The sequence below is a fragment of the Thermobia domestica genome, chromosome 10, assembly GCF_964235325.1.
Source record: "Thermobia domestica chromosome 10, izTheDome1.hap1.1, whole genome shotgun sequence".
Taxonomy (NCBI): domain Eukaryota; kingdom Metazoa; phylum Arthropoda; class Insecta; order Zygentoma; family Lepismatidae; genus Thermobia; species Thermobia domestica.
Window position 1 is genome coordinate 16,623,917 of NC_137463.1, and position 26,107 is coordinate 16,650,023.

The 26,107-nt window shown below is 37.2% G+C and overlaps 1 protein-coding gene across 2 annotated transcripts in view; it reads right to left on the reverse strand.

The window, feature by feature from the left end:
* Nucleotides 1-26,107, reverse strand: part of msk (importin-7 msk) — a 93,454-nt gene that overhangs the window by 17,266 nt on the left and 50,081 nt on the right. Inside the window, exons 15-20 of one of the 2 annotated variants that reach the window (XM_081727779.1) lie at nucleotides 25,672-25,803; nucleotides 23,567-23,659; nucleotides 17,156-17,379; nucleotides 15,632-15,777; nucleotides 11,813-11,872; nucleotides 9,219-9,289 (exon numbers count right to left, since the gene is read on the reverse strand). In XM_081727779.1, the coding sequence (XP_081583905.1) occupies nucleotides 9,219-9,289; nucleotides 11,813-11,872; nucleotides 15,632-15,777; nucleotides 17,156-17,379; nucleotides 23,567-23,659; nucleotides 25,672-25,803 (726 nt within the window). Of the gene's footprint in view, nucleotides 1-9,167; nucleotides 9,290-11,812; nucleotides 11,873-15,631; nucleotides 15,778-17,155; nucleotides 17,380-23,566; nucleotides 23,660-25,671; nucleotides 25,804-26,107 lie in introns of both variants that reach the window. The other variant, XM_081727778.1, reaches the window with a different exon arrangement.

Consider the following 26,107-nt stretch of genomic DNA (forward strand, 5'->3'; position numbering starts at 1 on the left):
TTGCTGAATCCCATTCTAACAACGAAAGAAACTTTTTGTGCGAGATAAAATAACCTAAATGAAAATTGTTCAGACGATGCACAATAAGGTTGCTTCCTATCGTATATTTGGCATAAAGGGTCTTCCAAACAGTTAAACTAGGTTCTACAGCGAACGTTTCAGTTTTTCGGTAATAACTTCAAATAACCGAAAAGCAAAAACGAAGTGCACTAGACATTACTATTTTACATGTGATACCGTTATCATGACTTACCTATCTGCTATTACTGTAGAGATATTTATACACCCGTGAATAAATGCCAAATCTATAAAGAGCTCCAAAGCCATAGCAGATAGGAAGGTACGACAACGACATCACATACAAAATAATATTCTATACCGCACCGCGTTTCCACTTCTCGAATTCTTTTTTGTTTGTTTTGAAGATATTACAGAAAAACTGTAAAATAAGTGGTAGTTTAATTTCGTTGTATGGAAGATCCTTAAAATATGATTTTCTGCCAGATTGGACCTTTATGTATGAATGTAAAGGTACATAAGATGGGTTTACATATTTTTTCTTGTTTAAATGTAACACTTCACTTAAAATGTAATCATATTATACTTTCCTTCTATATGTTGATGTATTTTTTTTATTTTCATTGAATATTGTAGCTAATTAAATATTACTTAGTTACAATATTACTTTGATAGCACTAGAGCAGTGATCATTTTAATGTAAATTTACTTTTACCACGAAAATGCAATACGAATAAACACAGTAATCTATAATAAGTGTCAACTAAAATGTGTGACCACTACTGAATATAAAAGTGACCACAGCCAGAAAAGACTGACCACTACTAGCAAAACTGCTCTTACCAATGAAAAACCGGCATATTTTACTGCTTCCCTTAATGAATGAAAGCTATGCTTGCATTGAAAGAACACAGATTTTTCCTTTAGCTGAATAAATATCACCACTGTAACATTAAAACACAAGTGACAGAAAAATATCAAAATTTCCTTAAGGTTGTCCACTACCGGCCCAATCACCCTACTTTCTGAAATTTAAGAACATGCGACTAACAGAACAAAATTATTCGTTTACTGATTCGACTTCAAAAAAGTAGTATGACGAAAGAAATTAGAAAGATGTCATCCTTTTGTGCGCGATTTGAAGTCGTATTTTTATTGATTTTACGAGATAGCTGAACTACTTGGAGCAGAAATCGTATAAGGCATTACGTAAAACGCATCTGTGGCCTTTCTATTGGAGAAATTAAAAGATAAGTTTCATTTAACCCTTTTAAGTTCTGGCTTAAAACAAGACTTTCAGTCAAGCAGCTACATCATCCCTATTTATCCTAGGATCATGGTCCGTACCTCACTCTCTTTACAACAAACAGCCTTTCAAACAATACCATTCATATTTCCCTATCTCGTCATTGAGGCGGGAAATTGAAAGAAATCGAGATTTTCTTCAAATTTCGAGCTCCTCTGGACCCCCCCTGCCCCCACTGTGTTAACGCATAGATGTGAAAATCAACTGAAAATTAGTAAGGGATGTACAAAATTTCAAGCTTGTATCTTGAATGGAAACAGTATTTACCAATGAGCTATAATATGCCCCAGATTACTCCAAAAGACCTGGATGTAATCTAAAGATTTCCTGAAACATCTCTATTATCCTAGGGTAATGGATCGTACATCATTCTCTTCAGAATAGAACAGACTTTCAAACATTACCAATCATATGTCTTCATGTATCTAAGGCGGAAAAATCGCGAAAAAAAGTTTAAAAAAAACTTGTTGCCTCTGAATCCCCCTATTTTAACGCAGAGATTATCTGAAAAATACTAGGGGGTGCACTGAATGTGTGTGCAAAATTTCAATCTAGGTGCAAAAGTAAGCCTGCCAAAAATAAAAATAGGCCTAACATTTTTTTTTTAAAGTTATGACATCATCAGCTTCTATGTCTCGACGCAGGAAGGCGTGAAACCATAGTAACGTGTTCTACAATGTCTCTATACATGAAATAAAAAAAAAGTAAAAAGCTTCATTGGTTCCTTTTCAGTCTAATAATGAGGACACTTCTTTAGTGTCTAAAAATAGGTACTAGAACTTAAAAGGGGTTAATAGAAATGACGCAGCAAATTTACTACAAACATCAAGAGAGACACTAAGTAAGTTAAAGACTGATATACAATAACTACTTCTTCCGCTAGTGAATAGTGGGGGGGGGGGAAGACAAAGAGGAAAAACCTGACAGGGTGATTTGTGAAACAGCAGGCCTGGGCCATACATTGAAAAGAAAGTCCATGTGGAAGAACTGAAACTGCACACAGAATACGACGCAACGACCAACTTAATTTCACCCCTTGTTTCGACTCGAGAAAATTAAGCTTTCAAAAAAGTAACTTTAAAAACTCAACAATGATTCCTAGTACGACCGAAAAATAGATCAGTAATATGTTAAAAACGCCAGTTCAGTTTTTCTTAGAGAAGAATACACAAAAAGAAGCGAAAAATGTTCTTAAATATTAATCTATACCATAACCATATGTAGCGCCAACATTACACGCGGACAGTTTATACAGAGGTTGTTCAGCCTACGTTTGGCCGATTTCTTTCCTCCCCACTCCCGGGCAGAATGGACTCGACCCGACCTGGCTCGTAGCGTCCTGCAGTGTTGTGCAGTGGCTTCCTAGGAACGGAGTTGTTTTTCCGCGCGGACGAAAATAACGCACAAAACAGGACCATTGTTGTGAGTGTTGTGTTAATCTGTTTCCAAGTGTGTGGGTTTCCGCTCTGACCAAAATGCCGCCCAAACTAAGCCGGTTTTGGGAAGGCTATGTTGCGGCTCTTTATGACGCCCACTTTAGTGTTTCTGTCATTAGAAAACGGTGCAAGAAGAATGGTTGCAACATCAGTTTAAGTGAAATAAAAAATGTTATTAAAAAGTACAAGGGCAACGAAGCTCCACCATTTGGATCACCAACGAAGTTGCCTAGGAAGCGTGAATGCACCAAGGCCACCTCCACCGTGCAGAGGAAACTTCGCAAAATGGCAACGCAAGAAAATCCGCCAACACAAAGGGGTATGACTAATCGTCTTGACGTGTCTTTGGGGACTGTGAGTCGGACGTCACATCAACTCAAGCTGGAAAAAGTCATGAAAGCTCGCAGCCATCTTCTCACAGATGCCCACCAAAAGAAATGTGAATGTAACGCCCGGAAGCTGTACGAACGACATCTGGCAAAACAAAGGTGGATGTATGTCGTAACGCTCGATGAAGCATGGATTTACCTTTCTGACTGCGGCAAACCGAGAGCTGTCATGTACCGAGAGAAAGGCGCCAAGAACTTCAGAAGGTGGGTCCGTGTCTAAAGAATCCTTCCCAAAAGGGTTCATGGTCATTACTGGCTACTGTTACCGAGGTAAACTGAAGATTCGTAGGGTGGCGAAGAACTGCAAAATAAATTCGCAGTATTTTCAGGAACAGATCATGTGGCCCATCTACGAGCTTGAGATTCCAACAATGTACGGAAATGACGCCAATATGGTGCGCATTCACATGGAAAAGGCCTCATCACATACCCCACGATTGTCCCTCGCATTCTACAGGGAGATGGAGGAGGCAAGTGGTATACAACTGATACCTTTCAATGAGGTACCTCTTAAATCTCCAGATGCAAGTCCTATGAACTATTGTGTATTTGGATTGCTAAAGCGGGCTTTAGGGAAACGGCGTGTGACAACTGTGGAAAGCTGTGCAAAGGGAATGGGACAAGAATCCCCTCCCAGTTCTTCAGAGAAGCCTATTACAGTGGAAGTTACGCTGTCGGGCTATTGTTAGGAACTAAGGGAAAGACATCGAGCACTTACGGACCTGGCGCCATTGATTCTTCTATATATTTAGGTAAGTCGAAACTGGCCAAATGTAGACTGAATAACCTCTGTATTATACAGAAATTATACCTCAGTCGTAATCATTTAACTATGTATGAGAATTCTCCCAAATTATAGTACAAAATACTATAAATACAATTTCCCAACTTAATTGAAAATAAAGAAACTTCAAGCACATTCAGCAAGCATCCATATACATTAAGCTCTACTGTCAAATAAATCAAACATCAAAATGTACTTATTTTGTATTTTAAATCACTTTTATCACAACTTCTCCATTCTCTTTCAAAATTCCCTGTCTATTCCAGAATTTCCGCTGATTAATTTACTAACGACGCATTTTTATGACTAATACTGACAAACAAATACGTACTATATTCGATTAAGTGTAGCATGTGAGTGTTATTTGTTGGTTTCTTCGAGGATTTTTCCTTATTTTCTAACTTTTTTGTTGACAACTAGGTCAACGAGTTAACGCTCAATACCGCGCTCCCACTGTACAACTAATAAAATTATCTTTTGTATAGATTTTTTTCTTACTTTCTTTGCTACTAGTTGAATTATGTGAATTTTCTACTATTACTAACAAGTCTATGTGAAAGACTGGCAAGACTAGTTTCTTGCAGTACGATTTCTCGTTAAGTGCCACGAAGATTTGAAAGCTGCTGCCGAACTACTACTACTACTGTTTACGCATACTTACACAGTACAGAGTATATAAAAAAAGGGGGGAGGGGGGGAACAGACCAATTAAGCTGAGTACAGATGAGAAAACTTTAAGAGGGAAGTTGTTGAAAATAGTAGTTTTGAACGTAAAATGGTGGAATTTCTCCAATCGCACCAGCCGTTTGGACTCCCCACGAGTAAGGTGCCCTTTGTTAAATGAAAAAGCTGTTTGCCTGGGCCCTCACCATGCCAACAATTCAGCATTTTTGAAGTTTTCTAGATTCCTCATACAACAATGTGCATTTCTCCATGTAATTTTAGAGTGGTCCAGTGTTCCGTTCGAATAGCCTGCTGAATTAAAAACGTTGCTTTCTCATTTAATCAATGTGGGACTCAAAATAGCTGGTGCGACTGAAAAAATTCCACCATTTTGGACTTGAAACCACCAATTTCCAACAACTTTTCTTCTCTCTTTCCACTGTTGCATTCATATCTTTACAAATAACGGAGTTTGCCTTCGTCCCGAATTTCTGATATTCTGTGTATTTATTTCTTTAGAAAATATATAAAATATTCAATTTTATGTCTTCTTCAGTCATTTTTTGTTTCAATTTGGCACCATACTCCTTAATATATGAATAATATGTAGGTTAAATTACTTTTCTTTTGTAGTTGTATTCTTTGTGTACTTAATGTAAATCAAAATACGCACGCTGCAGAGCCTTAATTTCGCCACACGTAACGAGAACATCTACAAAATGTTACAACAGAGAGAGATATTTAGCGCAAATATCAGATGACTTCACATTTTGAGAGAAATTATAATCACGTAGGAGTTTACTTGAAAGGACGAAAAAATCCAAGATTTGAAGAAATCTATGTATCTATACTTAACTGCCATCAACTGATAAAACATGTGTATGACTCTCAAAAAGTACATCTTGCACACAGAATGCAAAAGCCTATCATTCACTTCTCCGCTGCAAACCTTCTTCGGTCGGTAATTTGAAAGCTGAGACACCCCCCATCTTTGCTTCAGAAATACTGTTATTAGCACGCTTTGAGAAACACTGTTGTTTGTAATAGTTAAGATTATACTTTGATGAGGATATGACTTTTATATATAAATAACATTGTTATAGTTATACTTTTATCTTTATATATTGTTGTGCTATGTGTCCCTTGATACATTTAGTATTGATTTTTTGAAAACATTCCTTTACATTCGTGGTTTTGTGTACGTAACATCTGATTTTTTATGTATTATATGTTCATTTTCCAACAGGTGTCTAGGTAAATCAGAATTAGTCATGTTTAGAACTTCATTCTTTATCCACGTGAAAATGTTTCTCTTGGTATTCTATACAAGTGTCTTCTGCACGTTCACAAATTATTTGATACATTCCCGAAGGCATTATCTTATTTCTCCAATAGCTTATATACGGCTTTGGCAATTTGAAATCGAGAGTGTTTTTTTCTTCTCAACATGTGGCGCAGTTGTGCAACTGAGATGTAGGAAAAAAAAAAAAAAAACGATAACAAGCGCAATGACCTTGGCTGACATTTACGTGTATGGGTGTTGTGAGTACAGACAGGTGTTACTAAGTTACGTCATGAGTTCAACCTGGAACAAGGAGTGAACATCAAGTTATGTGCCCGTCTGGGTAAGACTGCTGCAGAAACTTACCAAATGTTGCAATAAGTGTATGGGGCTACTTATTTATCCGTTGCGCGTGTATTTGCAAGGCACAGGCGTTTCAGGGAGAGACGGGAGTCAACTGAAGACGAGGAACATCCGGATGCAGCAAGCACACTGAGAAAACCGGAATTGGTGGAGAAAGTAAGGACACTGATCACGGAAAACCGAAATGCAACACTGTGAATCTCTGCTGAGAAGCTGCACGTGAATAAAACTGTGCATCAAATAATAACCCACCATCTCAACAAGAGGAAGATCTGTGTTAAGGAATGAGGATGACCAACAAAGGAACAGGGTTGATCACTGCAAAGAAGTGATTGCTACCGCCAATAGGGACCGTAAATATCGTTACTGGAACTGAGATTTTCAATATGATCCATCGACAAAACATCCGAGTGCAGAGTGAAAGTCTGCTAATTCTCCACAAGAGAAAAAACTCAAGCTTTTGCTTTTTTTTTTTTTTTTTAAACGATTGTAATTGGCATTGATGAATGTAAGGAATTTGTGTATACATGACAGAGTTAATGCCTGGTTTTTATTGAAGCGGTTACTGCAACGTATCACACGATGAGTATCAGAGTGATGTTTAGCGTCGTCTGCTTTATGACAATGCCCCAAGACTGATTGTGAAAGCCATTTTTGTCAAAAAGGGGATGTGTGTTGCCCCAACATCCGTATTCACCAGATCTGGCCCCGTGCGATTATTTTTAATTTCCTAAACTGGAGTCTGCACTCAAAGGATTGTACTTTGATGACGTAAAGCTTATTAAGAGGGCTACGACAAGGGATTTCAACAGTATTGCACTATAGAAATTCCAGCAATCCTATGCACCGGTGACCAGGGCGCAACGATGTATGAGTACAGGAGGGTCAACATTGACTAATGCAAAGTAGGAAACTTTCTATGTTCACACATTTTTTCTACAGCTTCAATCTCGATTTCAAATTGCGTCATTGTGTATGTAAGCTATTCGAAATACATTTTAGTTTTCGAGTTTTGCGTCTTATGCAACACCAGGTAATCTAGAATGGGGCCTCCATTAACGTAGGCTCCAAAGTATGACGAGGGCCTGAATCTCGTGTAGTTGGCGGATGCAAAATCAACTCTTATACCAAACCACTTCCAAACACACTATCTTGCTTCCAGAACTGGATATCAGGTTTACGGAAAATCATGTGTTTGGGAGAATATCATGCCATTTGCGAATATATCTGCATAGGAATGCTCCAAACGGAACGTTTTCAGTAGGATAAGAAACTACTGGTAACATTCACATACAATGGTTACAGTAATTATGCAATGCAATATTACCAACAGTAAAGACTAGTTTCGATGAAAATGCCAAAATTAAATTCGAGTTAGAGAAACCATCACGAGTTGTGGCACATTATATCACGATACAAACTCCTGTTCCATTTTACCTCTAAACAGCGATAAACAGTTACGTGTAACTAATGCACGATACTTTGCTATGGGTCTACAATTGTACTCATCCGCACAATAGTTTACCGCTTTTAATTATTACGTTTATGAAACTATCACACAAAACTATGGCATTATTATAACAAAAATATGGTACAGTTTATCTAAGATTGCAATCGAGTATGTTTAATGAAATAATAAAACTATTATGTTTAAGCATGTGCAGTAACTATAGCGTCATTTTTTCCAAGTACTCCGCCTGACAAAGATGGTTAAAATGGACATGTGGGAGGGGGCGTGAACACATTACTTACTAATCAGATATCTAAATAGCGGAAGATTATGAATATTGTTGTCTATCTCCCTTTAGAGATTTGGCTGAACAGATAACAGTCAATAATTTATACTTAAAAACTACAAGTTCCATTCTCACGTACAGACAATCTTACGAGAGGAAGTTCGAAAATAAGTTTCCCCTTTCGTTTTCTCCAGGAAAGCGAACAGCAATGGGGGAAACAAAACAGCAGTTGCATTCGCAACACACCGAGACACAAGTGGGTATCGTTCGCCCGCGATCATGTAGATGGCGTCGTCACAGCGCCTGTGCAAACCGGAGCCAAGTCTGTCAGTCTGAGCCTGGTAGCTATGGAGAGAAGGCGCGTTTTGACGACGTGGTCAATGGAGGAAGTGTGAGCGGTTGTCTGCTATGAACGGGCACATGGTGTATCGGGAGCAAAATCCATAACCGCCTCGTGGAAGTCACATCTGGTGTTCTGTTGTTGGATGACAATTCGAGACCACATTCAGCGACGGCAACGCAAAACCATATTGCAACTCTTGGGTGGGAGCGCCTTGTCCATCCACCATACAGTCCTGATCTCGCACCGTCACTTCCATATATTTCCGGCTTTGAAGAAGACTCTTGGCGGCATGCGCTTTGGGAAGCAATGTTGAAGCCACAGAAGCTGTTCCGTATGCAGAGCTCTGAATTTTTCCTGGAAGGGTTTGTGAAGCTTCGAGACCGGTATGATAATGTCTCAATGTACGTGGTACTTATGTGGAAAAATAAAGGTAATTTTTGATATCACATACTATTTTTGGTATTGCATCCCAACCTCAGTCCACAGACGCCTGGGGAAACTTATTTTTGGTCTTACCCTCGTACAATCATTTCGGTTTACAACCTTTAAAGTGCATAGAACAACAGATTCTGGCCTTATTATCTTCTGTAGCGCGGAACAACAAATTTTTTTGTTTTTTAAACACTGATCAGGGCGTCCCAGTAAAAGAAGAAGGTGAGGTGTGTATCATGGAATTGAACTAAACACTTATGAAGGCAAAAGATCAGATGAACGCGTAATATACATTACACCTAATAAATGGGCATTTTCTCGAAACTAAAAGATCAAAATTTCTAAGCATTTTAACATAATATGCAGCATATTTACTACTCTATGTCATTCCTCAGCAGCCTACTTTTGTATTCACCTGAATGGTAGCTGTTATGCTGAAGGGACTGGTCTTGCTGGATTTGGTTACCTTTTCCTGTAACTTCTCCAAATACTCTGCATTTGCTTCATCTATTTCGTCCTCATCACTCTCCAGCACCTCTGAAACAGAAAAAGGTTTAAACAACTGTCAAAATGCTTACCATTATCACCAATTCTCAAGTTAACACACACTCGGTAGTTCGGATCAATATGTGCCCTGGAGAATGATCACTATGCCATCCTCATGATTCCCGAGATTTTTCTTACGGTATTTGCGCGAATATAGGCCGCACCTAAACTTTTTGACACGAGATTACAGAAAAAGTAAATCTCGAATATAGGCCGCACTACAATATGTGTGTTGCAGTTTTGGATATGTATATCAGTCATCCATTCAAAGCTAGTGTAAGACAATTCTATAGAAATTACATCATGAACATAGCAACTTCGAGGCCAGGAGGCCGTTTGCAACGTGGGACTGTATCAGAAGCGTGTTGCTGGACTTTGGCTGCATGGCGGTCAATATCGGAAGAACCTGTCACGAAAAAGTTAAGAAAAATCCAATAATCTCGATGAGACTGAAAATGATCATCTTTGTGATAGTGACACAGAGCAGCATTTTGGATCGTCTAGCGAAGGTAAATAATCGGAGACACTACTGGTGCTGAGATGGTGGGAAGTGATTGTGCTTGATTTGGGTGGGTACAAACACACTGACGCAGTTTTGCGAAACAAAACTGCTTTTCTTTTTTCAAGAACAGGCATTGTATATAAATATGCAGTATATATTATATATACTGTATAACGAAGATACGTATTCCCATTAATAAAAGTATTAAGTGTACAAGTGGATTTTGTGCCAGTGTGGTGTAAGATAAGACTGTTATCCATAGAAGGTGGCAATTTTTGTGAACTAGGTAAGTTTTTCTGCTATTCTCTTCTTAAGTCTTTGATTGTTTACAAAAGAAACTTTTAATTGTGTTAATTTCAACCCAGAAGATACGTGTACATGTCATTTTGAAATTGATGATTTATGATCTGAGGGGAAAAATTCTCTATAGGTTGCACCATGATTTTTCAAGCCAAAATTTAGAAAAAAAGTGCGTCCTATATTCGCGTAAATACGGTATATTGCAAAATCATGTTATTTTAGAGCTAGAAGTGTTTTAAGTATATAGTTAGTACTAGAAACCTACAGAGAATTCCATCTGAATATTACTTCAAATTTTAGTTTCAGTTCATTGCTGACCCGAATGGATGTAGGAAATTAACTAACGAAAATCTTGTAGCAAGGAAAGAAAAAATTAAATGAAGTTTTACGTCCAACGGTTATGCCAGCTAGGCTAAAGGAGACAAGTGATAGAAATGAATGACATGGTGGAATGAAGGAAGTGGCAGGAAACGGTAGAGTCCCAAGAAAACCCATGTACACGGTGTTTGTCAACGACAAAGTTCACTTGGCGCGTGCTGGGACCCTATGCAACAGAGATGAACGCTCTACCGCTGAGCAACCGCAGCCCCTGTAGCAAAGAAAAAGTTGAAACCAATAACAAATTTAGGTGTTTAGCAGTCAACTATGAAATTGCTCTCAGCACATTTTGAAACTGCTCGTACTTATTTAACAAATGCAATGTTTTATAATATATCGGACTGAATGATTGATAACGAACATCATATTTAAGTTGTAACTATGTCAATGCTTAACAGTATAATGACTCCTGAAAATACATTTTGAAAACGTAACACGTAAGAAGTTTTGTCTTACTTCACTTAATATTGATTTGATCTAATTTTGAACTGAATCACACCAGTTTAAATATGCAAGTTCTACTGCTAACAATGGCGTGTGCATTAGTTCCAGTTTCTCATTACTTCCGATTCTTTTTTTCCCCTGGTATAAAATTTTCCACAGATAAATAATACATTTTCGCGTAATTATGTTAGCCTGGTTATCATTGCCTTTTTGATTTCTTGTCAGAGCAGTTCAAAACTTTCCGAGAACAACTGCTAATGGAACAAGGAAAGAATAAAATAATTAGAAAGGCTATCCGGTCTAGCAACGCATCTTAGAGTTTATAACCATCATATCGTGGAATCATGTTTAATTGAAAAAGCAAAAACAGCAACGAAAAAAAAAATTAAAGAATTGTATTATATTCACAAAGAAAGGCCCTCACTCAACCTGGATAGAGAAGAAATAAATATTGGAGTAATCTTTTCACTACATACTTTCATCAATTGGAAAGCAAGAACAGAAAACAGTGAGCAGCATTGTACAATGTCAGTGAGTTTCTATTCCCATGTGTTTTAATGTTTGACAGAAAATTTGTTTTTTACAAATCCTAACCTCTTAACTATCCTCCACAGGCTGATGAAGGAAGTTGCATCTTCCGAAAGCGCTACCTGTTGCATGTAGAAGAAAATTCTGCTACATATTTTTTGCGGTGAGTAATAGCTTTCCCGCTTTTTCTTAATAAAATAATTGATCTCAGGAAGAATGCGAAAGTGGCATTAACTTGCTTTATCTTCGGAAACTTTGCGAGGAAGAAAAAAAGGAGATTCCATCATGAAAATCGAACTTATTCTACTTTCCAAATATACAGACAGACAGTGCAAAACGCAATTCCATGCTTACATACTTACCGTGTTCTATATCGGACTCCTCCTCCTCCTCTTCTTCCTCCTCGCCTTCTTGTGCTTTAGCTTAAAAAAAAAAAAAAGAAATAAATTTCAGTGTTGCAGATGAAAATTTCATTCAACATTGGTTGTTTTTTGTTTTCAATTTACCTAGCCTTGGAAATTAGTGAACTATCCATAGTCTATATACACATCCTCCTTGTGCATCTCTACATCTCATGTATCCCATCCGAGATGTGCGTTTACTAAAGTTATGTTACGTATTTGGATCGTTTTTATTATTTTGCAACATACCTTAATTCGCACCTCTTTTTTTCTTGCTATTCCCTTTTCTTCCCTTCTAGGTCAAATAAATAAATAAATAAATAAATAAACTTACAGACCTAAACTTAACCTAAATATTTTAAATGAGAAGTCCATATATCAAATTTTATATCTGTAGCATTCAGATTCCGAGAAAACGATATTTTAAGATAATAACTGCCACCCCTTAACCCCCCTAGCCCGTCGAATTTCCGAAAAATCCCTCCTTAGTGGGACCTTACATCAAAAATCTTATGCTCTGTTGAAATTTCAGGTTTCTACCTTAAGAGGTGTGGTCTGGGTGTTGATCAATATCAGTCAGGATGATTACTTTTACATATAAAGATTGTTAGTTCCTTGTAGACTTACATGAATGGAATTTTATATTAAAATTTACAATTGTTGTATGGCCTATTAACTTCCATTTTATTTTTCAATGCACATTTTGTATTCCATTTTAATACAAAGATGTAAAATCTAATTTTATATATATATATATATATATATATATATATATATATATATATATATATATATATTACACGTATACGTTAGTGTGTGTGTGCAAATTGGCTGGGAACCTGGAACCCCAAAAACTGGATGTCATTTTTTATCCAGTGGCGTAGCGTGACAAAAAAATTTAGGGAGCACTATTTCCTAAACTACCTTTCAAATATCTAAACCATACAAATATCCATATGATAAAGTGGTAAGTAGGTAATTCAGGGAAGAAAGCTGGGGGTATGTGCTTTCCTGTTCCACCTACATGACGCGACGCCTTGGTCTAAAACCTACCTTTACCGCAGAAATGCACGCAAAGTTAAATGCTGATATATAACAAATGTATACGCTATATTTTATTTACTTTTACGGTATTTAGTTAAGTCACTGTAATTTCTCAGAGGATTTGTTTCATTTAGCAGGAGTCGTACTGTACTTAGCAAAGCCAGTATTAAGTACTAGTTCTTTCTGGATATAACCTTCATTTTACATATCTTCATTAGCTGAGTTCTGAATATAAGTCCTATTTACTTACAAGAAAATAATTTTATTCTGCAAAGATATTCAAATTGCATTCTTGCTTATTACCATGTTAAGTTTGAAGTTATATATACTGATATTTGTTTATTATTTTTTTAATTGATTGAACTGTTTTCTCTCCCATCACTTCAAATACTGATTACGCTGAACGTACAAAGACCTCATATCCATTTTGCAGTCTCTACTTATTTTGGGAAGATGCCCAGAATGCGTGCAGATCTTTTGGCACTGAGGTTTTTGCGCCATTGATGGTAATTTCAATGGGTTGACTCTCATATCTTCTGAGTCGTTCATGCTATTTTACACTATCCTCTTTATACACATCGAATACGATATCTTTCTGCTTGATCCTTGTGCTATCGACAGAATTTACGCAAGATATGATGTGCAAGATCTCCATACGTCATCAACGACTTTAAAGCAGACGCAACAACAACACGGGGATGAAACAAAGTCAAATGTAGCTGAAGTTGCTAAGGAAGACGCAGAGAGAGCTGAAGTAGACATTTCAGGCAATTCTTTTTCCAGTTCCTGTATCATTTCAGATTTGTTTGATTTGGACAGGAAACAGTCTTTTGTTAGAAAGAACGAAGCTGAAGTTATTTCATATCATAAACGATCGAGTGGATATTCACTCTTCCTCGCTATGTCAATAATCCTCATACTCTTAGGTTTCCCTTATGATGTCAAATTTCTTGTTTTCTTGTTGAGTCTTCGGTATTTTTATTCGCGCTGGAGGAATGAACAACTTACTCTCCGTGAAATTTAAGGTATTCTCTATCACCAATGATCATGCACGTTAGCTTAAAGTTCTTGTTGGTTTCCATATAATGTTTTGTTTTCCGTATAGCGTTCAATTACACTACTTAAAAACCATCGCCAGAACTAACTAGGTAACACGATAATCAGCAATCCTTCACTCCGGCCCCTTTGCCAGAAAAAAAAAAAAAAAAAAAAAAAGTGGAAAACTACACAATTTTCTATATTGTTACTATGTCAAAAGATGTATAAACCAATCAATTTTGCTATAATTAAAGAAATTGACGAATCATGTTAAAGGTTGAAGGTAATAACAGGAAACTAAGATAAAACAAAGGAGCGGTACAATCAACTGAAAGTATGAAGACAAAAATGTTACTAACAATATTAATAACAAAATTAATATTTTTATACATATTTCAGAATTGCGATTTTAAACTTTAATCCTTCTAGGAAACAATAAGCTTATAAGCAAGAATGTAATTTAAGTATCTTTGCAGAATAAAATTACTTTCTTTTAAGTACCGGTAAATAGGATTTCTATTCAGAACTCAGAACACATATTAAAGAAAGATATAAAAATGTAAGTTATATACAAAAAGAACTAATACTTAATACTGGCTTTGCTACATACAGTAAGACTACTTCTACTTAATGAAATAAAGCATCTGAGAAATTACAATGACTTCCATTTAACTAATACCGTAAAAGAAAAGAAACTGCAGCGTACACACTTGTTATATATCAGCATTTAACTTTGCGCATGCATTTTTGCGATAAAGGTAAGATTTAGGAAAGGGTGTCGCATCGTGGGGGTGGAACATGTCCTCAACTTTTTCCCCTGAATTATCTACTTACCTCTTTATCATATGGATATTTGTATGGTCCCGATAATTGAAGATAGGGGACACTATTTCCTAAACTATTTTTTTTATAACGCTACGCCACTGGATAAAAAGTGACAAAAAGGTAATAGTGGATTTGCTTAAAATTTAATTCTGCCAAAACACTCAAGTTTCCAGAACATGTGACCAAGGCAGAAATCATCCACTAGTACCATTAGACAAAGTCCAGTAATAATTTGCTCTCGACCTTTTTGATCCAACAGGACCCATGGGTGGCCCCTAAACTATAATAGGAATTAATTCAACCGCTAAGGTTGTGAAAATGAAACTAACCTGCGTCTCCAGAAGACATACAGCTGTAATGTCTTTCAATGCGATGTTCTCGTAACACGGATTTGCAAGATTTATGGTAGACAGACAATTTCCCATATTCCAGGAAACACTAAACTTGCATGACTCACAATAAAAATGTATTTCGTTGTAAAAAAAAGCCCAGAACAGCTAGTATAGCGACAGTTGCCCAACAAATGAGAACGTGGAACTGTTCTCGATATACAATAACTACTATATTTCTTACAACACTAACTTCAAACTGACAGCTACAAAATTTGTATAACAGCATGGCAAGCTCAGCACAACTAGTAATATGAAAAAGTTATTTGTAATGTTGTGTTCTGAATTTCCAGTAATTATAAAATTTTGAAACTTCTGACTGGATATTAAACAATACTTTATGTATTAGGCGAAAATTAAACTTCTCGATCTCATTATTTTCTATAAAACCAAAACATCTTTCTTGTAAGGACAAATGTATTGATATCTTCTTAAGTATCAAAACGTGCTTTAAGATTTTAAGAAGAGAAATCAGACTCCTTACCTGCATAAGCTCTCTTTAGTCCATCGAAAAGAAGGATAAGAGAAGGAATGATCTGAGAAGCACATTCATTCACAACCATCGGACGCCCACCAGTCGAGTTTACTAATGTACACAGCCCTAATACACACAACTTTCGATCGTGCAGACTGGAAATAAACGAATAATTAATTAATAAATCGCCTTCCACATTTGTTTTCCGTCTCTTGTTTCTAAATATGCTCTATTTTCACACCTGTCTAGTATTCAGACGTAATATAAAGATGATGTTTACCACAAAGAACACGTTGAAGGAGTCCTGTACGTAGCCATTTTCGAAGAATCACAAAATTTTACTCTTCCACTGCTGTATTTTTACGATTTTTTTTAAACTCATTGTTTCTCGATAAACTGCACTCAGATCAATTAGATCTTTCAAAATTCAACGAGTTACCTGTATCAAATGAAATCGATAATCGCAATGTAGGAAAATACAAAAGCACACTTTATAGACGAGACCATGTGTCAAGCCAATGGATGAGTCAAGCACTTTTGTCATTCCGTTCTCAACCGAAGCATAAGGTAACAAATCTTACGTTCTCGGTTCCAAACATCGTCTGTTAAGTGAGGAAAGCAAAGCCTGATGTGTGTGTCACTATTTTCTTGTAAATACATTTCCTTATCTTTGATCCATTTGCCCTTCAAAGTCCCTTCTTTCGGAAATTTAAACAAAACTTGCAACTTTCTCTTCCATTATAATGTTTATAAGCAATGAAAAACCACCAATGTAAGTTCCATATGTAGCTCATGTCTTTGGAATCTAGCAGAAACAAATGACGCTGGAAGGACTGGAGGAAATGCATCCTGCTTAAGCCATCCATTGGGTGACGCCATCATCAATGTATACACAAGTGTGCGAATCACTATTTAATTTATATTTTATTTCACCTTCAAGTAGACATTTTGTTGTTTCATCTTACTAGGTTACATACACTGACATTCAGTTTTTAACTAGCTGAAAGCATAGGGTAAAAATATCATAACTCATTCGTAACAGTAATACATACATACTATAGAGCACTTAATAACAAAGAACATGGAAAGGGGACTCTCATTGCATCCAGTGCTTTTGTATCCTTGTTGAAACTTTATATTCTATATTTCGTCCTACGTTGGGGCCATGGTCGTGAATACAGCAAACGAGACGAAATTACGAAGGTATTATGTTGTGTTTAGTCCTGTAATAACGAAACACTTCCAAGTGTTCAAAAACCCTTAAAATATTTGGCACTTAAGATACCAATATCCATTCACTCTTGGAAAATTTATCTTGTTTAAGATATTTCACTTCTCACTAATTTGTTTGAGATATTTTGACAGGAAAGGCTTTAACACTAATACCAATGTTAAACAAATGAACGAAATGATTTATTTATAATATTCTATAACAGAAAACAGGATTAGATTTAAATAGTTTAAAATTCATTATACGTTACACTCCTTAACTTCCAAAGATAGTGATTACAGCTAAAAGAATAGTCAACTTACCCCAGGAAACAATCTGTATCATGGATCCACTGTTTAATAAAATGTGATGTAATGGACTCAGTAGTGGAAACTGGAACTTGTATTTTGTCTAGCGTTTCGAACAATAATTGTGGGTTGTAATATAAAGCAGCTATTACTACTTGCAAGCACATTGTTCGAAGCTCTGAGGTCTTCACTTCCTTCATTAACCTCTTCAACACAACTTCAACGAAGGATGGAATACACTGAAAAAAACATTCAAAAATATAATTAAGGAACATATTTCCAATAAATTGCGTATGGTCGATACAAATATTGCAATGTGTTCACTTAATTCATTTATACAGGGTGCGGCACGTAAAACCGGCCCGTAAAGTAAAACACTTATCCGGTACGGTTTTAACTTCAGTCCCCTTAAAACACGTCTGCAACTTCTCTCACTCGCATGAACCTGTTGACTCAATCTCCTGGTTGACTTTCGAGGACTTCTTGTCATTATCTCCTCCACCTGAATCTTTAATTCAGGTGTGCAGACAGATGGTCGTCTGTTCCTGGGAGCATTTTGAACCGATCCTGTACGCAGCCATTTTTCAATCAATTCCTGAATGGTGCTTTTTGCTGGCACAGAACGTCCTGGAAATTTCTCCCGAAACAAATTCTTTGTTTTCACAAAAGATCCAGTGAGAATGAACCCTTCAACAATGGCAACACGCTCGGGTGTCAAATACGGCATTATCACACACTGACACTCACCCGGCTTAACACAACGAGGCCTTTTTCTCAACTGGTTTCGACATGTTTCACTGGCTGCGGCTGCACGTGACTGCTGCAGGTCACGTAAGTCGACCCGACCTCGACACGCCATCTCTTGGTAGGAAGGTAGATTATTTAAGTGTTGCCAAAAACACAATATACCAGAATATTACGACGGGCCGGCTTTACGTGCCGCACCCTGTATTTTACGTTACTCTAGCTTTAAAACAGGTGAAAAAGCGTAGTATAAAACCTTGGGAAAAGGAAGTGAAATGTCATTTCCAATTTTAGATCCCATGTTTATGCAAAAAGGGAAAGATGAATCAGAAACATTAGACAAAACTGACGGAATGAGAATGTAGAAGGAAACGGCAGACCGCGAAAATCTACGAACACGATGTTGCTCACCACAAATTTTCATGGCCGAGATCCAACCATGTATCGCACCCCAGGTAATGTTCTATTACTGACAAGCAAGGGGCGCGATATCGAGACTCGAATTGAGCAATAAGAGTTATATATACTGAAAGAGCATCAGGTAGTTAGTTACCGAATTATTAGCTGCAGTCCGCCAGTAGGAAAAAAGTTATGGCACTGTAAAGTTCAGAGCCTGGCGTACGAAAACCACACAAAACTTATCATTTGGCTTGTTTCACTTTGTATTGACAAGAGATAATAAACTCTAACGTATTCCCATCACAGAACATGATGTTTGACATAAGAAAATCTGTATGAGAAGAATTGTCAGTGTTGCCATCCATAGAAATAACAGTGTTGCCCGAATAAGAATACCGCGAAAAGCTTGGTTTGCAGCGATTGATCGCGGCTGGATGTACTGGACTGGTGCAGCCCTTGGACGTGTACTTTTTCCATCCGTACAAGAACTTTGTCAAGTTCGTCACTGACACAATTGTCTTGTCGCAGGAAACGAACAACTGGCACCGTGACAATTTCCTGCGTCTCCAGTCGTTCACGCTGTACCAATTCTGCGCTCCCCTGTTCCGCAACATGATTCGCCTTGCTTTCTATAAAGCGGGATACCTGGACATCGCACCGGAAGCATTCCAGACACCAATTCAGTACTGTTTTGTCTCCCTTACCACAGAAATGTGTTATCACTGCGCGTCGCTGGCTATCGTGCGATGTGCATATTGTACTAACTTGTTTTTGTTTGGATCACTCGATACTTTCTGCTCTTCATATCAATTGTGCTCCGCTTCCCAAACAAATACCATTTGCTATTGCACACACAAACAGGTTATTCCTTTTGTTTTGCCATAGTATCTCATGTTCACTTTGCAGCCCCATAATTTTGCCCTACTGGCGTACTGGAGCTAATAACGTGGTCACTTAAAGCTTGATGCTCTTTCAGAATATACTCTATAGCCCGTATTGTGTAACGCAAGTCCCGATCACGTACTATTTGCTTGCAAGCTTTCTGGGGTATTCTTATTCGAGCAACACTGTTATTCTATGGATGGCAACACTGACAATTCTTCTCATACAGATTTTCTTATGTCAAATATCATGTTCTGTGATGGGAATACGTTAGAGTTCATTATCTCTTGTCAATACAAAGAGAAACAAGCCAAATGATAAGTTTTGTGTGGTTTTCGGACGCCAGGCTCTGAACTTTACAGTCCCATAACTTTTTCCCTACGGGCGGACTGCAGCTAATAATTTGGTAACTTACTAACTACCTGATGCTCTTTCAGTATATGTAACTCTTATTGCGCAATTCGAGTCTCGATATCGCGCCCCTTGCCTGTGAGCCACTGACCCCCCCCCCCCTTAATACAATGTGGTTGGTGTATTTTATCTAATAACTTCAAATAACACAAACATGCTGAGTGCAAATAGTAATTTAATAGTTATGAAATACAAGTAAATAAACTGGCAATTTTTACAGTATTTAACACATATCGACAGCCCTTGAAAATAAATGTCCTCTGCTTGGCAAGATGGACTACTGAAACCGACGCGGGAATATTTCCATAACGTGCCTTAACATACAAGATGTATGAGAAAAGTAATGAGACTGGTAACACTGCGGGCGATCTGGCAACGTTGTGTCTACCGGCCTGTGCTAGACCGATTTGTTTAACCCTTCCACTTCCTCAGTCCGAGTTACAACTCCGTACAGCTAACACATTATTTTTGACAGCGCCATCAGTGAAGTTGTTTTTGTTGTGTGTTACAGAAATGGAGTATCGGAATTTAGAGCAACGTTGTGCAATAAAGTTGTGTGTTAATCTTGGTGAATCCGCGAGTGTGACTTTTGAAAAGTTGAAACAGGTCTATGGGGAACATTGCTTATCAAGAGCACAAGTTTTTCGCTGGCACAAATCATTTCTGGAAGGCCGAGAACATGTTGATGATGAACCTCGCTCAGGGAGACATTCACGTTCAAAAACTGACGAAGACGTTGAATGTGTGAGGGCTCGTGAGAGATCAGATCGTCGTTTAACAATAAGGATGATGTGTGAACAGTTAAATTTAAACACTTTCACCGACAGACTATTTGCACATGTGAAAGATTTGTGCCTAAATGGTGCCGAAAAACTTCACAACTGAACAGAAGGACAATCGAGAAAACGTGTGCGTTGAACATGAGAGGCTAACCAATGACTAAGAATTCTTCAATTGTGTGATCACAGGTGATGAATCCTGGATATTTGAGTACGACCCTGAAACAAAGCGGCGAAGCGAAGAGTGGTACACTCCATCATCTCCTCGGCCGAAGAAATGTCGAATGAGCAAATCAAAAATCCAAGACGATGCTGATTTTTTTTTCTTACAGTAAGAGTATCGTGCACAAAGAATTTGTTCTATCAGGACAAACAGTCAACCAAGTGATTTATAAAAGTGTCCTTGAAAGGCTCAGGAAAAAAAGTTATTTGTTTGACACCAGACATTGCAGACAAGTGGATGCTTCATCATGACAATGTCCCGTGTCTCACAGCCATTTCCATCAGTGAATTTTTGACCTCAAAACGCATTACTGTTGTTCCTCAATCCCCCCCCATCATTCACCTGATTTGAGTCCTTGTGACTTTCTTTTCCCTAAATTGAAATATGTCCTAAGGACGTCATTTTGCAACTCAGGAGAACATTCAAATGACTGTGACAGTGGGAACGACTCCGCCGGTGTATAGCTGTCCAAGGGAATTATTTTGAAGGGGATAGCATTGTTGTTTGAAAAACAAAAACTTTAGTTAGTACAAAATGTCTCATTACTTTTCTAACACACCTCGTATCCTGTGGAATGACGCTTATTTCATAGGGAATGGCAGTCTTAATTTCGCCACTGTTTGAAACTATTGGCAAAGACTTTCCTTTAGAAGAAATAACCCGGAGCAGTTAAATCTGAGAAACGAGATGGACACCCACGTCACATCACCAAAGCGGGGTATCACATGGTTTAGAAACATTTATCGGAGTACAGCACATTGTGCGTGGCGTTGCACCATACTGCTGAAACCAAATGGTATTCAGCAACACTCTTGCCTCCAATTCCGGAACGAGAGAATTCTGAAACAATTTGCAGTAGCGATCGGCATTTACAGCTGTAACACGTCTGGCATCATTAAAAAATGGGAACCAATAATACCACACATACCAAGTGCATACCATAACTTCTGGACTCGTCTGGGTTTTTTCATGTAAACGTCGTGGGTCTTTCTGATACCAATATCGGAAGTTTTACTTATTAACATAATCATCATTAAAAAAAAAGTTTGCTTCATCGGGCATCAGCAGTTGTTGGAGAAACAGTGGTTCTTGATAAATCATTGCAAGAATTTACGTACAGTTGGCGACCTTATTTTGCCCATCAATTTAACTCTTGAAATACTTGCAGTTTGTACGGATGGAACTTCAAATCATTCAGTAAGTGGTCCAATGAACGTTGCGACAGTTGTGATCTTTGTGCATGTCGCCGTGCTGAATATCTGGGTTTGCGTTTAAGTGATACGCGGACTTGTTTCAAGTTCTCACACGTTCTAAGACTTCTTCACCGGCCTCGTGACTCCGGTTCAAGACTACCAGTGGCTCTCCACTGTCTCACCCACCTGAGAATACTGTGCCTCTTGGGTACAGTCACATGGCAATAATCACTGTTTCGCCGCAGTACCTGCTGAATCTCTAACAAAATCAGTTCGGATAAAGGCTTCCACTGTCGAAATTCACAGGGACAGCTGCACGGCATAGTGATTGCCTGATTCCCTCTTATTTAGTGATGTACGTATGCGGAGCATTTGTACGCGCATACCGACTTTATGCAATACGACTGCATGAACACCCTGAGGTTGGGGTTTTCTCTGTACACATTACTTGCACTATTCTAATAGCCACATTATTAATCATTTAAATTACTACTTAAAACTTTCATTTTTATCTGCACCTAATTCCCTCCCTTCAGTAGCCAGCAGTCTATATTGTTTACATAACGAAGTAAAACTTTAATAGTAAAGACCTGGACGCCTAGTCTCCAAGGAGCTCACTTTTAGGGTTGAACTTTCACATTTAAAGTAACATTCAGACCTTTTAGAGAGAGATCGCAATTCGATGGGATGAATTCCAGTACAAGGGTATCAAATTCGCTATGTGTTAAAGTGATAATCCTTACATATCTTTAGATTGTTCTTTACAGAAATACGAAAACCATTCAATTCAGCACAATAATTTCTTGAACTTAGTCAAAATTTGTTTTCACAGCACAACAGCAATTAACAACTTTATATCTGCCTTTGAATACGAAATGAAAAGCTATATTTTTCGATCCGTAATATGTAATTTGCCTCCATGGTGTTCCTCCTAGAAAACATACTACAAATTTTACCATAATTAAAGAAAAATTAGATGCTACCAATAATACGAAGTTCCTGTCACAATGTATAAATTAGTACATTAAAACAAAATATAGATAACAGTTTCCGAATGAACTACCACAGTTTTGTAAGTGTATTTTAAGAACAATTTTACTTAAAATGAATTTATTTATTTATTTTTATTATTATTATCAATATATGAAATAGAATACAGAGGGCATATATTCACGTCAAACTCAAAACTACGCACGTTAACCACTCAGTAGTCTAATTTCGAGATACATGAAATAAATTACCAAATAGAAAGATTCTGTCCCGTACTGGATCGAACGGAATGTTTTCAAATGTGCACGTTCAGCACTTTTCTAAAGTGAGAGATCACAGTGTGAAAAGCTGGCGCTGGAGCGTAATGATACCATCAAAACGGCTTAAGCTCCCACTCTAAAATTAGTAACTACATCTACACTAGTGTCTGCTTACCTAATTTCAAATGAATGTGTGTTCCACGAAGTAGGTTAGTGGTTAATTCTTATATCAGCAATTTATGAGCCTACCCTGTTTGTGGAATCACTGTTCGCCACTGTGTGTGTTTAAAACACGATGCCTTATAAGCACGTCAAACGATCAACTTACAGTCATGTCTCTTTTCCAGCTAAAGCAGTGTCTAAGAACTCACTACTACTCAAATAAATAAATAAATAAATAAATAAATAAAATTGTAAAAAACAAATAGAAACCAGTTCTTCAAACTGGAAGTACTATACTACGTAGGTCTTAAAAAATATCTGCCCAAAATCACAATTGACACTTATTTGAATTGTTTAGTTAGATTTTTTAAATATATTAGTACCTGATCTATTTGTCCCTTGCACTGTAATATAATAACTTCGAGAAGCTTAGCTGCATGGCATTCGGGGTCTTCTCCGGCGTCACCCTCCAAAATCTGTAAGGAAAATTATTTGGAACTGAAAACTTACATTAAAGTACTTATAAACATTTGCACAGTATATAAATCACATACTAACAGAGTAGGTTACTATTCACTCGTTAAAAATGTGTAAAAGAAACAAAATATTCTGAACATACGTTTGATTATGTATGTATTCATTTTATTGAATATAGTGTTGCAAATTTAAATCGTATTCAAGTACGATTACATTTATCAATATTTACACTTTCCTCAATTTTATTTACAATATTTCGCCCAGAATATAAGTGTTTCTTAAACCAAGTTTGTATAATAAATCTAACTTCTTCAGCGCTAAAATGCAACCGTTCGCAATTGGCATATGTTGTATGAAATCAAATTATGGGCCTTTACCTTTATATGTTAATTATTGCCTTCTGACCTCACCCAAGTATGACAGAAGTTTGAAAGCTAGTTTACATCTTACATACCAGATGCAATGTGAACGAATTTCCTGTACAACTGCAGATTTCAACCTATGAAGTCTTCCAGAACTTAAAAGTCGGTCAGTAATATTTATATTTTGTATAGAGTAATCGGAAACAAGCTTTGCAAAATAACTTCTCACGAGAGCACATAAAAAATGTTATAGACCAAAGTGGGGCACAAATGGGTAATTTCTGGGTTATGAGCTGCTGAAAGTTGGAGGGACGATAAAGTGAAAGGTCATAATTCGAGAACGCGATGTCAGATGCAGGTCGGGTAAAACAATAGTAGTTATTAGGATCACGCAAGTTGAACTTGTGATGTTAGTACTTCTATTACTTCTTACAATAACTCTGGAACGGAACAGAACCGAACGTTTCAATTCTTTTTTAACAATGGATAATTAGAGCGATTATCTCTGAGTCGAGTTCGTTAACGGAGTCAATCCGTTAACATCTTAACAGGTAACGGCGACTTATGTTTGTTCGTTAATGCACACGGTAACTCCTAAACAAACGCTACTTTTTTTTTTTTTTTTTTTTTTTTTTTTTTGCAATAGATAGCTAGAGCAATTATCTCAAATGAGTTTGTAAACGGAGATAATCCGTTAACAACTTAACGAGTAAGCGTGACTTACGTCCGTCCGTCACTCCACCCGGTAACTCTTCAATGAACTTCTGAATTATGTTTTTTGCAAAGGCAGTAGAAATTACACATCTTGCCGTTAGATTGCAGCAAACATTCTCCAGTGCTTGACATCTACCGGACTAAATTAAAATTTCTAGTGCATTATCCTTTTTTTCACTCTTACCAGTTTTTACACTTAGCTTCTATTAATCTATCAGTTGATGTGAAACAACTGTGGCAACAGGGTTAGTCACGAAGCATAGTATTTGTTCTGATTAGATTGCGTGTACAGTACTTCTGCGTTCGCAATGCTCTATTGACACGGGAAGATGGAAGCTGGAATGAAGAACAAGAGCTGATATCGGTGTGGAACTGAAACATAACAGAGGTAACTTCAGACGGTGCAACACGATGGCCTCTACTTCACATGCTAGGCAGCTTTGGTTACTTGAGACAAAGTAAGGAACTTTTGACACCTTTGTATTACTTATAGAGCAATCCATTATTCTGAGGATGAATAAAAAGTTCTTTACTTCCTTAAATGAACGTAAGTATCAACAAATTCAAATAATTTTTAAGTCTTCTCTTTTGTTATTCCATACATAAAAGGATTAATGTGAAACTCTCCGAAATAAACATCTAAGAAGTAACATTAACAGACTTAACGTCGCTAATAGTTCAGTGTTAGTAAATTTCTGCCCGTCAAGCGACACGAGCATCGATTCTCTGTCTATTCAGACTGGGGAACTTTTTGTTTTCAACAATGATTTGCAACACCAAACAGCAGAAGTAAAGCATCCTTGTACCACCAATACGAACAAGGATGATCTTTCCCTAAAGCTGATATATGGGATGAATAGACAATTTTGATTTCTTCTACAAAAAGAAATGGTACCAACTACTTATGCCTAACACGGCTAAACTATTTTACTTACTGCTCTACACATAGTAAAAATTGCTGCTACATGGTTTTGATTGGAAAGAAAAGCAGGCGTATCTACTGTAACGTAATTATGGAGAGCAGGCATCATGTCGGTGAAGTAGTCGAATCCATCTCTTTGAAAGACCTAAAAATAAATAACCAAAATTTCAAAGACCTAAAAATAAATAAAATTTCAAACTACACAACAATTGATACACTGATTTGGATTAAGTCTTTAAGCAAATTACTACGCAAAACAACTTCTTAAATTTAACTGTCGCGATTCCAATGATAAAACCCGCACAGATGGAATGAAATACGACCTTATGTAATAAGTTTCCAGCTCTAAAGAATATACTGGCAGAGAAATTAGATTGCTACCTTTATTTATCAATATGTTAATTGTAATATCTAAGCTTTTGCCCATTTACTTTATTTTTTCTATTAAA